This window comes from Bufo gargarizans, chromosome 10 (genome assembly GCF_014858855.1).
Source record: "Bufo gargarizans isolate SCDJY-AF-19 chromosome 10, ASM1485885v1, whole genome shotgun sequence".
Lineage (NCBI taxonomy): Eukaryota > Metazoa > Chordata > Amphibia > Anura > Bufonidae > Bufo > Bufo gargarizans.
In genome coordinates, this window is record NC_058089.1 from 8,484,367 (window position 1) to 8,500,102 (window position 15,736).

The 15,736-nt window shown below is 46.7% G+C and overlaps 1 protein-coding gene across 2 annotated transcripts in view; it reads right to left on the minus strand.

The window, feature by feature from the left end:
• LOC122920190 (natural cytotoxicity triggering receptor 3 ligand 1-like) overlaps positions 1-15,736 on the minus strand; it is a 162,888-nt gene that overhangs the window by 25,854 nt on the left and 121,298 nt on the right. The window contains exon 3 of one of the 2 annotated variants that reach the window (XM_044269465.1): positions 11,077-11,415. The exons of the other annotated variant lie outside the window; for it this stretch is intronic. Coding sequence (XP_044125400.1) covers positions 11,077-11,415 — 339 coding nt within the window. The remainder of the gene's footprint in view (positions 1-11,076; positions 11,416-15,736) is intronic. 2 annotated transcript variants of the gene reach the window in all.

The window sequence follows — 15,736 nt, forward strand, 5'->3', positions numbered from 1 at the left end:
GCCCCCCCCTGGCGACGCCACTGCTCTGGGTTAGTGCTTCACGTTTTTAGATACATTATTAAATGTTACGTTTTACCCCTTTGACCCCTAGGGGATCAGTATATCCATGACGGATCCGCAAAAAACGCTAGTTTGAAAGTAGCCTGAGCCATTTCCAGTTGAAAGGGATTTTACATGTGAAACAAGCAATGTAATCTACTCAACTGCCCTAGAGGTCTATGTGGAAGAAACCACTTGGCACAACTGTGGCAGAAATTTTAAGCATTAAGCCCTCAGTGCGTGGATTTCCACCTCCCAATGTTTTCCATCGCTGTTCATACAGCTGTAGGTTATTTCCGTGCCATTTCAATGCACATTTTTTCTTGGCACAGTTTCTATGTAGACACTGTTAGGGCCCTTGCACACAAGCGTATGCCCCCCGTGACAAACGGTCCGTGAGCGGGCCATATGTCCTGGAGCGGCATTGATCGTGCGCACAGGAGCACACAACATAATAAATTACAACGATGCTGTGCACGTCGGGCCACCTGCGGGGCTATTGTCATACAATCCTATGAGTACGGGACAATAGTCGCACAGGGCGGCCTGACGTGCACAGCATCGTTGTAATCTATGATGTTGTGCGTACGATCAATGCCGCTCCGGGAACTATGGCCCGCTCATGGACCGTATATCTCGGAGGGTGTACGGTCGTGTGCAAGAGGCCTTAGGCTGACTTCACACTTCAGTTATTTGGTCAGTTATTTCCATCAGTTATTGTGAGCCAAAATCAGGGGCGGGTCAAAAACACAGAACAGGTGCAGATCTTCACATTACACCTGATCTCTGTGGAGGCTTCACTGCTGGTTTTGGCTCACAATAACTGATGGAAATAACTGACCAAATAACTGAAGTGTGAACTAGGCCTTACCCTTGCTCGAGGATTAGCCTAATTGAAGCCGTGAGTGGATCTACTGTATTAAAAATGTAAAACCGCTCCAGAGACTTAAGGTCTTTAGGTTGGATTTACAGTTATGTCTCTACCAGTAAATCCATGGGATGACCTCCTATATGAGTTATCAAACATTAGGGTACGGCTACATGTAGTGGATTTCTGGAACACATTTACTAAAGTGTCGCCGTCTGTTTCCAACTGTTTTATTTTTCAATTAATCATTTACCAACAGTTTTTGCGCCTGTTTTGGAGGCATTTGCACCTGTTGCACCAATTTGAGTATTAAGACAAATTCAGAAGTTTTCTAACTTTTGCGTCTCATTTCTGTCCTGTTTATATAGGTGCTCCTTATTTTGCGCCAGATTTTGTCTTGTCTACTTCACCCCAGGGCCTGCATACTTTTCTGTCTCTGTTTTGAGTGGTGAGTTTGCCTACGTTCATTGAGATGTGCGCCAAAGTTCAGCTCACTTGCGTCACTTTTTATATGCGCATACTATTTAGACCAGTTTAGTGAATTTGAATCTATCTTACAAGAAAACGACTGCTAGATGTCAGACTTAAACTAAAAAAAGACAAACCAGATTTATGAAAGAATAATAAATGAGGCATAAACTGAAGACAGACTTTGCCAATACGCCTGTTTTGTTTTTGTTTTTTTTGCTCCAAAAAAGAGGCGCGCTTAGTAGTGGGTTTCTGCATTGGAAAGGACGCTGCAGATTTGTTGCAGATTTTGTTGCACCTTAGCTATGGATTTAACCCCCTGTATTGCAAAGGGTGAAATCCTTGCTGAATGTCTGCAGCATAAATTGACTTGCAAGTGATTTAAACCCTAAGGCTGGGTTTACACGGGCGTTGCGGGTGACATGCGGGAACAGATGCGGTTGCGTTGTGGGAAAATGCATGATTTTTCCCCGCGACTGCAAAACGTTTTAATGCGTTTTGCACGCACGTGAGAAAAATCGGCATGTTTGGTACCCAGACCCGAACCCGGACTTCTTCACAGAAGTTCGGGTTTGGGATCGGTGTTGTGTAGATTGTATTATTTTCCCTTCTAACATGGGTATAAGGGAAAATAATAGCATTCTGAATACAGAATGCATAGTAAAATAATAGGGAGCCCCTAGTATAAATGTTCAGGCCCAGACAGGGGAGGGGCAGTGTATTCCAGGGGACTAGAGGAGTCACCTAGTCAGCCTGAAGCTCCTGAGGCTAAGGATAGCTCAGTTGAGATACCCCAGTAGTAGGAGAGGACCTCCTGGGAGAAACCTGCAGCCACCTTTCCCATCCAGCAGTGAAGACAGCTAGGAAAATAAGGTATTGTAACCTAGGCAAGTGCCAATACTGGAGGAAGGAATTGATACACCAAGGATTTAAGCCAGCAATTAGGCATCCGGGCCTTGGGATCCAGCCAGCTAGAATAGCTGTGGGGATAGAGCAGCATTGCACTGCAAAGCATTAACTATATACCCTCCAAGTATCTTGCAAGATAGAAACCTGCTGTGACATAAACCTGCTGTGCATTTTGTACTGTAAAGGACTGCATTAACATCTACTGTAACTACATGTACAAAGTTGGACTGTTTCATCAAGTAAAGCGACGTTTGGTTCACCAACTGTGTACTCATTTAATCCTCCTGCAAACCGGTGTGCCGCCGTTACAGGCACTGGCGTCACGATCCTTAAAGGGACCTTACCTAAAGCACTCTTAACACCTACTACATCCAGGGCACCTCACATACCATCAGGCCTGGTCCCTATCTACAGAGTGTGCCCCAGAGGAACTAGTGTCTGCCTCTCTTTCACTGTTGCATGCCTGCCCAGGGTTCTCCTCAGAAAAGTGAGTAACCCTCGATTGCCCATACCGTGACCTCACTGTTGCAAATACCCTGCAGGTCTGGCGTGCTGCATAAATTGGCGTCACGAACAGGATACGATCATTCCTGCGCCATTGCGGATACAAAAACTGTGTGCCATTATTTGCCTTAAAGTGACCAAGCCCTAATTGTTTTATTGAAAATTGCTGGGCCAAAGTGAACTGTAATAATTTGCGGTGTGTTATATTGTCTGGACTGTTTGCTGCTTATTTAAGCCACCGCTTGCTGTCAGTGAATAGACAGCGATTTTGCCCACCTAACCTGAATCTTGTGGGACCCGTTTGGCGCGAAAAAGAGGACTTTGGCGCGAAACAAGGAGGAAGAACGCCGCCCTGTCTGGAAGAAAAGGTGCCGCCTACCTGAGTCCTGGAGCTACGAGAGACCGCACCCACCTGCTGACGCTGTACGCAGGACACTCAGCGCCCGTAGCCACGCTTCTCGCGAGATCTGGAGCGAGCATCACCGGAGTAAGTACAGACTTTAAACTTTTGCCGGCCCTTCCGATTACCGTACCGGAACATTCCCGACCCCTGTCAGGGCACCGGAGAGTATCCCCTTAGTGATCAAAGACTTTACTTAGAAAAAGTTATTACCATTGCCGCTCCGCTACATTTAAAGGGCCATACCCATATATTAACGCCATGTCCACACCTGAGGAAATCGGGCAAGCGGCCCCAGTCGTGCCTTCTGAGGTACCCACAGCCGACTATAGGGCCCCTGCCGCCGCTGCACCGCCAAGCCTGATGCCGTTAACCATGCCGTACTATTTTGGGGCCCCCTGGTTCCCACGTTATTCAGGGGAGGCCCACAAGTTAAAAGACTTTAGGGAGCAGATACTGGCCTTGTTCCGGCTTTATCCCGTAACTGACTAACAACAAATAGAGATCCTCCTTGCTCAGTTAGAAGGGGCCGCCCGCAGGGAAGTCATGTCATGGCCCCGCTCTGAGAAGAGTAGCCTGGAGCTGATTTTTGACCGTTTGGGCACCACATTTGAGGCCAGAACGGTGTCAGAAGTTAAAATGCGTTTCTTCAGCAGAAAGCAGCAGCCTGGAGAGTCGCTCCGCGATTTTGCCCTATCCTTACAAGAGACACTGAGAGCTGTAGTCCAAGTGGATCCTAAGGAAGCTGAGGACCAGGACCGGACTCTTAGAGAGCAATTCATTGCGGGCATAAGCACTGAGCATTTAAAGGGCCAGCTACGGATGTTGTCAGCTCAACACCCCCACTGTACATTTTTGGATTTTAAGGAATTGGCCATCAATATACTAGGCCAGAACCCTGCTCCAGGGCCAGCAGCCTTCCCTGAACCTCAGGCTTGTCAGCCAAAGACTGTTAATGTGGGGCCTGCAGGAGTCAGTCAGGCCACCCAGGCTCCAGTCACCGAGGTAGTGGCAGCACTAATGGAGCAAGTGAACCATCTTACTCTAAGCTTAGAGAAGATGTGTAAGAAAATCGAGGAGTGGGAGAGACCATTGTTACTGGAAGATGAAGGCCCTTTTTCTCCAAGGCTCCCACCTGCCTATAGGGATGTATATCCAAAAGAACCTGATAGGCAACCGAGTTACCGGCCCAGAAGTAGAAAACAGCCTGTCTGCCACCACTGCAAGAAATATGGACATACTGAATCAATGTGCTGGCAGTTAAACGGGCAACCGCTGAGGCAGAGGACCGCCCCTCGGGAGGTAGAACAGTAGGTCCAAAGGATCCAAGCTGGATGCCTAAGTATGTAGGATCCCGTCCAAAAATGTATATATGTATCAACGGGATACCCTTTGAAGCCCTGTTGGACACTGGGTCACAGGTCACCACCATTCAACGGCCTGCCTTTGACAAGTTCTGGGATCCAAGTCTCCTCACTCAGCCACCAGAGTCCTGGCTAGATATCATTGCCAGCAACGGTAAGCCAGTGAAAGTGCACGGGTATTGGGAACCTACCCTTCAGGTGGGAGAAGCCACCCTGCCACAGCAAGGCGTAATTGTGGTACAAGCAGGAGATAAAGGAGGACACCCTGTGATCTTGGGGACTAACAATCTAAAAAATTGTTACTCGAAGTGCTTGACGCCTTAAATCAAACTATATCTTCAGCCTCACCTGCTTCCAGAAAAGTTATTCAAAAGACTATTAGTGTGCTGTGTGCTCAACAAAGGTTCGCCAACAAGAAGGGAGAAATTTGTACTGTCCGCATCCGGGATAACCGGCCGGTAATTCTGCCTCCAAATTCCCAGATCATCCTGTGGTGCCGTGCTGTGTTAGGGATCCAGGGCCAGGACTATCAAGCCCTAGTGGAACCTATTCCCATTGAAAATCATCCCTTCATACGGACAGCCAAGAGTCTGGTGACCGTGTCTCAAGGTAAAGTGCCTGTCCGTTTAATTAACTTTGGTGATCATCCCGTTACTCTCCTTAAACACTGCCCCGTTGCTCAGCTTTTTCAGGTGTCTTTCCAGGATGTGATCCGTCTGCCTGCCACAGAGGCGTTCCAGACCACACAGAGCAGCAGCCTCCCTACGACATCCTGGTGGGAAGAACTACATGTGGGGAACAAATCCACCCCAAAGGAGCAAATAGAGGGAGTCCTGAAGCTGGTGAAGGAGCACCACCAGGCTTTCATTTCAGCAAACACTCCACGGTCTACGGAGAGGTCAGTGTAATCAGACACACCATACCCACTGGCTCTCATCCTCCTATTAAGGAGAGATACAGACCCATACCACCTACTACCTATCAGTCTGTGAAAGAAATGATACAAGAGATGAAAGATTCTAATATAATCCGGGACAGTCATAGTCCCTGGGCTGTGCCCCTAGTTCTTGTCCGAAACAAAGATGGCAGCATAAGGTTCTGCGTGGATTACAGGAAAATTAATCAAATCACCCACAAAGACGCATATCCATTGCCATGCATTGAAGAGTCCTTGACTGCCCTGGGGTCATCAACCTATTTCTCTACCTTGGACTTAACCAGTGGGTACTGGCAAGTACCCATGGCCCCAGAAGACAGAGAAAAGACTGCTTTCACTACACCTGTGGGCCTGTTTGAATTCAATTATATGCCATTTGGACTGTGTAACGCTCCAGGAACGTTCCAGAGGCTGATGGAACGTTGTTTAGGCCACAGGAATTTTGAGACTGTACTATTATACCTGGATGACGTCATTATATACTCCAAGACGTATGAGGACCATTTAAAGCACCTGGGTGAGGTGTTTCAAGTTCTTACTAAATATGGCCTCATAATCAAGCCATCCAAGTGCCACCTGCTGAAACCAGCCGTCAAATATCTCGGGCATGTTGTCAGTGCCGAAGGAGTACAGCCTGACCCCGATAAACTTGCTGCTGTCCGCAACTGGCCTACTCCTACGACCGTAAAAGAGGTGAGAAGCTTTCTCAGTTTTGCAGGGTATTACAGGCGTTTCATCCCGCATTTTGCACAAATTGCGGATCCCATCCAGGAACTCCTGAGGGGGCATCCAAGAAGAGCCCAAAAACTCCTATTCCTGTTGAATGGAACGAGGACCGAGAAATTGCCTTTCAACTCCTAAAGAAGAAGTTGACTGAACCTCCTGTTCTGGGTTACCCAGATTATCAGAAGCCATTCCACCTCTACACCGATGCCAGTAAAAGAGGCCTGGGGGCGGTGTTGGCTCAAGTGCAAGATAACAAAGAAAGGGTAATTGCCTACGCCAGCAGATCCCTGAAGGGAGCTGAAAAGAACGACCAGAATTACAGTTCTTTCAAGCTGGAGTTTCTTGCCTTAGTGTGGGCTGTGACCGAAAAGTTTAAAGACTATCTCGCTGCCACACCATTTGTTGCCTTCACGGACAATAATCCCCTGGCGCATCTGAATACAGCCAAATTAGGGGCACTGGAGCAAAGATGGGCCTCCCGCCTTGCCAACTACGACTTTACTGTGAAATACCGGGCAGGCCGCTCCAACGAGAACGCTGATGCTCTGTCGCGGCTTCCCACTACAGAGGCCCCAGATGAACTAAAAGATGCCTGGGAAGAAGTGGAAATGCCAGCGTTCTACAATAAATTTGCCCAGCAGGATAATATCCGTACTGAAGATCTCCCTGCTGCTGATCCTCCCTCATCAGATGGTCCTGAGTCCAGAGGCGATCAAGAAAGATGGATTAAGCTCCAGTCCGAAAGTAGAGTCCTCGGTGAACTGCTCGACTTCCTTACCAGTGGGAAAATCCCTGAGAGAATCCGCAGGAAGAGTGCAGACCCAGAACTAGCGAGACTGTGGAGACATCGCCACCAACTATTCCTTCAAAGAGGCCTGTTGCTCAGAAGGAGTCTGGATCCAGTGTCCTGTGATAGAGTGTACCAAATTCTCCTGCCACGTCGGGATGCCAGCCTGGTGCTGGATATGTATCACAACCAGTCCGGACACTTCGGTGTACAGAAGACTGAGGCCACCATTCGCAGAAGATTCTATTGGATTGGGATGAGAGAAGATATTGAGAAATGGTGCCGAGAGTGCACTGCCTGTGCTGTGGGGCGAACTGAACGCCATGACCAGAGGGCGCCTCTCCATCCTATCGTAAGTACAGCTCCTTTAGAACTTGTTGCTATTGACCATGTGAAGTTGGAGCCGAGTCGCTCAGGGTATACGTATGCCATGACTATTATTGATCACTTCACCAAGTTTGTCGTAGCAGTGCCTGTGAGAGACCTAACAGCCAAGACCACATCGGAGGCGTTCTGGAAGCATTTTCTACTGCCCTACGGCTGCCCAGAAAAGGTCCTCACTGACCAAGGGTCTGCGTTTGAGTCACAGCTGTTTCATGAGATGTGCCTGCTGCATAACTGCCAGAAAGTCCGGACCACTGCCTATCATCCGCAAGGTAACGGACTCTGTGAAAAAATGAATAAGACTCTCATTGAAATGCTGAGAGCAGTACCCCCTGAGACGAGGGGTGACTGGCCTACTCTGTTGCCGCAGCTCATGTACACTTACAACAACACCATCCATTGTTCCACCGGTTACACCCCGTTCTATTTGATGTTTGGCCGACAAGGGAGATTGCCTGCGGATCACTCCCTGGGTGTGCAAGTACCGGATGTGATTAACCCACTGCCCAGGACGGATTGGGTAGTGGAACACCAAAGGCGTCTCCTCAATGCTAAGGAGATCGTCCAGGAACGTATGGAGACTGTTCGAGAAAGGCAGCAAAAAGACTATGACCAGGCTGCCCATGCGGAACCCCTGGCTCTTGGAGACAAGGTGTGGTTGAAAAACAACCACCGGACCAGCAAGTTGGACAGCAAATGGGAAAGGATTCCCTATATTATTACTGCCATCCCCAATGCTGCAGCACACATTTATCAAGTCTCCAGAGAAGGAAAAGGTTCCCAAATCGTTCACAGGAACCGTCTCAAGCCTTGTATAGAAGGAGAACCAGCGGCAGAGGATATAGAGCCTGAGCCTTCTGAAGAGGAGTTGCCGGCTCCACCTATGGACCCTATGCAGGCTGTGGAGAACTTAGTTCATGACAAAGAGCCGCTCCACTGGTTCCTCACGCCCTGGTTGAACTTAATGGTTCCTGCTCCTGTTCCTGTTAGCCCTCAGCCTCAGGACACCTTATCCCAGAGAGCTCCTGAAGTAGCTCCAGAGGCGGTGGGCTCCTCTGACCTTCCTGAATCCAGGCAGGAAGAACCCCTGCCAGTAAGGAGGTCCACCCGTTCTACCAGGGGGCACCCACCTGTGAGGTTTGGAGACTACATTAGGAGCCCAAGTAGCCCCTCACGGGAAACCCCTGTTTGACCCTTTGCAAGCCGGGGTACGGACTCATTTATATGCCTTTGAGCCTCCCAGGACTTTTGTTGGTTTGCATTCTTATGGACTGTTTACAGTTAAAGTTTTATAATGGACTATCCTGGTTTATTGATACGCTGCACCAGGTCAGCACCCCTGTTCCTTTACATATCCTGAGAGAAGAGAACGATGCCCCTTTCACCACTCCTTTCAGTGACACTATTTGTCAATTTTTATATTGTTAATGTGGTGATTGCTGTATATGCATGTTCTCATTTCTTTCAGATTGCCGCTTCCAGATGGGCGGACCCTCCATGTTGCGCCGAGGACGGGCAACGTCATAGTGTGGGGGGGTATGTAGTGTCCCACTAGGTAGGAGTGGGCACTACACAAGGGTCAATTGGGTAACGTGTTACTTCTGCTCACAAGGGACAGTGATGTTATCTTTATCCATGCATTGTAATATATTTCCTGTGTGTTTTTTGCATTGGTATAGTTCCCCTGTTAATGCTTATCAGGCCTAGTTGGGTGTAATTAAACATTCCAGACACTAGGGGGAGATAGGGAGCCCTTAGTATAAATGTTCAGGCCCAGACAGGGGAGGGGCAGTGTATTCCAGGGGACTAGAGGAGTTACCTCGTCAGCCTGAAGCTCCTGAGGCTAAGGATAGCTCAGTTGAGATACCCCAGTAGTAGGAGAGGACCTCCTGGGAGAAACCTGCAGCCACCTTTCCCATCCAGCAGTGAAGACAGCTAGGAAAAGAAGGTATTGTAACCTAGGCAAGTGCCAATACTGGAGGAAGGAATTGATACACCAAGGATTTAAGCCAGCAATTAGGCATCCGGGCCTTGGCATCCAGCCAGCTAGAATAGCTGTGGGGATAGAGCAGCATTGCACTGCAAAGCATTAACTATATACCCTCCAAGTATCTTGCAAGATAGAAACCTGCTGTGACATAAACCTACTGTGTATTTGGAACTGTAAAGGACTGCATTAACATCTACTGTAACTACATGTACAAAGTTGGACTGTTTCATCAAGTAAAGCGACATTTGGTTCACCAACTGTGTACTCATTTAATCCTCCTGCAAACCGGTGTGCCACCGTTACAGGCACTGGCGTCACGATCCTTAAAGGGACCTTACCTAAGGCACTCTAAACACCTACTACATCCAGGGCACCTCACATACCATCAGGCCTGGTCCCTATCTACAGAGTGTGCCCCAGAGGAACTAGTGTCTGCCTCTCTTTCACTGTTGCATGCCTGCCCAGGGTTCTCCTCAGAAAAGTGAGTAACCCTCGATTGCCCATACCGTGACCTCACTGTCGCAAATACCCTGCAGGTCTGGCGTGCTGCACCAGCCTAAGGCCCCCTAGTGACCACCATAAAAAGGCGTATTGGTGATCAGTGATGGCCAGTTCGCAGTGTTCGCCGACGAACACATGCGATCTGCCATCTTTATTCCCAAGTCCGGCGATGCAGAGGTAAGTCCATATTTTTTCAGTCTTCAACAGTCCAATTTTGGTGAGCTCGTGCAAATTGTAGCCTCTTTTTCCTATTTGTAGTGGAGATGTAGGTGGAGGAGCGCTCACTGCAACAATTCCACCCCCTCACTTCCAGTCACCTATATACTCCCTTTGTAATATACACAGTCCTAGGTTTGGGTCTGAGTGGCTGACAATATACTCACACCTGGTAGTTACGCCACCTAGGACGCTCTATATGTTTTTATCCACACATTAAGTTGAAAATACCCACGTTTTTAAACTATTAGAAAAAAAGTTATATTTTAGCGACGACACCTTAATAGTGAAACGTCAATTTCCTGTTGGTCGCCTATCGCCTACAATATTATTGAGTGAATACTTACCCGCCTGAACTGAGACCATCTTGGCGCTGGGTAGGTGGGCACAGATGTATTTTGATCAAAATGTATTGGCTAAGAGTCTCAGATTTTATCATTAGTGAGGGCTTAGTCCATATGTTATGTTTGCATCTATTACTATAGTGCATTATTTTCTGTGACTTTAAATTTAATTATGTCACTAAGGCCTCATGCACACGACCGTGCAGTTTATTTGCAGTCTGCAAACCGCGGATCCACAAAAAATGGAACCCGCCCATTTGCCTTCCGCAATTTGCGGAACGGAACCGGCGGCCCATTGTTGAAATGCCTATTCTTGTCTGAAAAACGGACAAGAATAGGACATGTTCTATTTCTTTTTTTGCGGGGCCACGGAACGGAGCAACGGATGCGGACAGCACACGGAGTGCTATCCGCATCCTTCGCGGCCCCATTGAATTTAATGGGTCCGGATCCGAGCTGCAAAAACGGCGGCCCGGATGCGGACCCAAACAACGGCCGTGTGCATGAGGCTTAAGGGGTTAAAAATGCAAGTAACATTCTTGAGAGTGTGAATGAGCCTTTAGGAGGTTAATGTTCAGTGGCCATAAAGGTTGGTGTAATGTGCATTACAAGAACATTCCTAATGACTTAGATACTTACTTATAATAGATTTCACTGAGAGAGTAACATTAGATGTCAGACCATCTGTCAGCGACCTGTGGGAGACTACACAGGAATACACGTCTCCGTCCTCATCTCTGCTCACAGGTCTCGTAAACAGGACACTGGTCACATTGTAGGTCCCATCGTGGTTCTGGACAGGCTCACTGGTGTAGGTCTGGCTATTCAGTTCAGATTGTTTGGAGGAAGCTTTACTGTACTTCAGCCATTGTATTTCCACACTTTCTGGATAGAAGCCGTTCACATAACATGTGACAGATCTCTCCGTGTCAGGATCCATTACTAGTGTGGAGTCACTCAGCCTACAAGATGGCATAGCTGAAGAGAGAGACATGTAAATTATAATTCTAATTATTTGACATTTATAATATTGCTGGTTCAAACATTAAAATCACTGATCTGTCAGGCGAAGTGAACAACATTGATTATCTTGTGACAATGGTGTCTGTCATTGGTTGTGATGCATTTGTCAGCAGGTAAACACTCAATTCATAACATTTCTGTGGCGAGATGACTGGCCTTTTTGGAGATGCCCAGACCCATTGTTGTAGGGTGTTCCCGGTATTCAGTGGTTAGTACCTACCAGAAGTGGTCTAGGTAAGGAGAACCGGTGACAGGGTCTTGGATGTCCAGTGCACATTGATGTGTGTGGGGACTGAAGGCTATTCCATCTGGTCAAGATCCCTCAGGACTGTAGATCAAATTGCTGACACTATTGTTTATGTTGCACTCCTGATTTTGCTTTCATAACTGCATCAAGAAACATGTACCTTAAAGGGGTTATCCCATCTAAGACAATGGGGGCATATCGCTAGTATACGCCCCCATTGTCTGATAGGTGCACCTACAAGGAGAACGGAGCAGAGAAATTTGAGGAGGGCGCACTGCGCATGCACGGCCGCCTTCCATTCATTTCTATGGAGCAGCCGAAAATAACCGAGCGCTGGCTCGGGTATTTCCGCCGGCCCTATAGAAATTAATGGGAGCGGTGGCAGCGCATGCGCGACGCGCTCCCATTCACTTCAATGGGAGAGGCGGGGAGCTGCGCCTGGTGGTGGACGGACACAAGGAAATCCGGGGTCCTCCAGCCGCAACTCTCCCTGGCTCCGTTAGTATGCTTAAATGTATGGGGGAACACTCATATGCGGTATGTAGTATCGAGTGACATCGCTGTAATAATCAGGATATATAACGGAGGCCAATGTAAGAGAAGTAACACGATGTAATAATCAAATTAAGCAACAAACTGCCATACATAATGGAGAAGACAACTAACATGGAGTGTACCACCCCATAAATGATACGGGATGATATCATACTTAAAATCACACACTGCATATGTCACGACCGGAGTCTCTAGTAATGACAAAGTGATGGGCTGATACACATCAGGACCATATCTGCCGCCCCATGACCTCCTAGATCAGTGATGGCGAACCTATGACACAGGTGCCGGAGGTGGCACTCAGAGCCCTCTCTGTGGGCGCCCGCGGACTGGAAAAAGTCTAAGTTGTACCAATATGCCTTAGACTTTTCCTGCCATTCATCAACACAGGGCGCACTATGAACAGCACAGGCAGCGCATTGAATGTAGGCAAGCTATTCTAGGTAAAGTACATGGAAGATATACTATATTGCACTGTAGTGTTCAGATTAAATTGCTGTGTTGGCACTTTGCGATAAATAAGTGGGTTTTGGGTTGCAGTTTGGGCACTCTGTAAAAGGTTCATCCTCACTGTCCTAGATAAAGCAGGAAAATGAGACGGCCTCATTTAATCCCTTAGGGCAGTGATAGGCAAACTGCGGCTCTCCAGCTGTTGCAAAACTACAACTCCCACCATGCCCTGCTGTAGGCTGATAGCTATAGGCAGTCTTTGCATGCTGGGAGTTGTAGTTTACCGCCATGATGATCACAAACATGGCGTGCCACAGATGTGTCACGGTTATTTTTAATGTCGAGTAGGTGTTCGCCAATACGTCTCCTCACCTCACGTCTGGTCTTACCCACATATTGCACACCACATTGACAAGTCAATAAATACACAACTCCCACTGATGTGCATCTGATGAAAGATCTGATGGAAAATCTTTCCTTAGTCACACGACTAGTGAAGAATGTCCCTTTCATAATATTGCCACAGATAACACATGCTCCACATGGAAAGGTCCCAGTTAGTGTATTTTTTAGCCATGTATCAGGTGTTGGGTGTAGGTAAGTGCTATGAACCAGGCGGTCGCGTATATTTGAACTGCGCCGATATGTGATAAGGGGACGGTCTAACACTAACTCACCAATGTCCGGATCTGACTGTAAAATGGGCCAGTGTCTCTGAAGGATCTCACGTACCTGTTTCTCCGCTTTATCATACGTGGCTATAATCCTTGGAGTGTTCTGACCATGCAACCTTTGCTTGGGGACCAGTAATTGATCACGGCTAATACTCATAGAGTGATTGTATGCTCTTTTGAAAGTATGTTGAGGATAACCTCTGCACATGAACCGAGTCCTCAGATCGTTTGCGGCCACCTTAAAATCCCTCATTTCTGAGCTATTCTTCCTAGCCCTCAGATATTGGCCCTTGGGGATGCCACTCCTGAGGGCTAGGGGATGCCCTCTATCCCACCTCAGCAGGCTGTTGGTAGCAGTCTGCTTGCGGAGCAGATTTGTGGTGATCTTCTTATCTGTCCCCACAGCAACAGTCAGATCCAAGAACGTGATTTCATGCTCATTAATGTCAGACGTGAAGAACAATTTAAGGAAAAATGTGGAGTCCGCACACCTGAGTATAATGGTGGGTGCTCGTAGAGGACTTCAGTCGTAGAATATATTGAGATAATCCACGGCACACCATTCACTTTTGCTTTGCAAATTTATTATAAGTACAAAAAAGTTTTCACAAAATTTGTAAATATATAATTGGTCGCGCCATAATTGAAATTTGAGCACAAATCACATATTTGTAGGCCATGGAGTGTCCCAACGTTTCGGTCCTGTCAGAGACCTTTCTCAAGGGATCTATAGAGGAGTTTAATTATAAAAAGTATATTAACATCTCAAAATGGCGACCATAATATATTATTAACATGTGGTAAATAGGAGAACAATAAAGAAAATTAAGAAGAATTATATATATACACACATATATATGCATATGCATGTGTCTGCACATGCACACATACATGCATATTCTCACACCTGAAATTACACATAGGTCTCAGATATATAACATTAGCAAAGAGAGAGTAGAAGGTGGGTAAAGTATAAGGGATAAAAGGTGGATATAGGACTGGTTGTGCAGATACTATCAAGAACAAGGCATAATTGACAGTAAAACAACAAGCTACTTAACCAAACAACATCCAATAATTCCAGTATTCTATATTTTGCCAAAAATACACAAGAACCTAGAGAATCCCCCAGGAAGACCAATCGTTGCCTCTACAGAATCTATCCTATCCCCCCTCTCCATCTACTTAGACCGTATACTCACCCCACTCATTAAGACGTCACGATCATTTCTATTAGACACCAACGACTTTATCTCCAAAATCAACCAGATTCAACCAGAACCAGATACCATTCTGTTGACCATGGATGTCAACAGCTTATATACATCTATTGAACATGATAAAGGCATTAAAGCCACAGCGCATTTACTTTCCACTACCTCTACTTTAACTCCCACACAACAAGAATTCTGCCTATCTTTGCTTACTCTAGTGTTGCATGAAAACTACTTCCTCTTTGGAGATCAGTACTATGTTCAAAAACGGGGTACCGCAATGGGGGCTAACGTAGCCCCGCCTTATGCAAACGCTTTCATGATCTACTTTGAGGAACAGTTTGTCTATACACATCATCTTTTTCACCAACATGCAAGAATATGGCTACGTTTCATCGACGATATTTTCTGTTTGTGGAGAGGTTCCATATCAAGTGCTTTGCAGTTTCACCACTACCTTGATAACATTTATCCAGAACTTGGCTTCACCGTCATAACCAATACCGAGAGAATCAGCTTCCTAGACACTGTAGTCCTTATAGATCCATCCGGTCACATTCAATTTGACCTTTACACTAAACCTACGGACAGGAACAGCTTATTACACTATACCAGTAACCACTCTAGAGCCACCAAAGCGTCACTCCCGAAATCCCAATTTACAAGGTTAGAAAGAATAGTAACAGATCCCTTAATTTTACAACAGAGACAATCAGACATGAAATCCAAGTTCAGACAAAGAGGTTATCCAGATCAATTGATTACCAATACATTGACAACGAGTAAACAAACTACCCCACAAACCACCATTCCCTTGCCACGGATACCATGTATTCTGACATATCACCCCCTTGCTCCAAAAATTCACCAAACAATTAGAAAACAATGGTCCATATTGTCACAAGCATACCCCGAGATTCCAGAGTTTCAATCTCCTCCTATAACTTGTTACAAAAGATCACAAAATATTAGGGACCACCTCATCCGTGCAGACATTGGACCTTTAAATAAAATACCCAAACAACGTTTTTTACAGAATCCGAAATACGGCACCTTCCCGTGCCTACATTGTGCACAATGTTCTAGTGTGATTAAAGGCAACTTTATTTCACATCCACACACTGGCAAAAGATTCC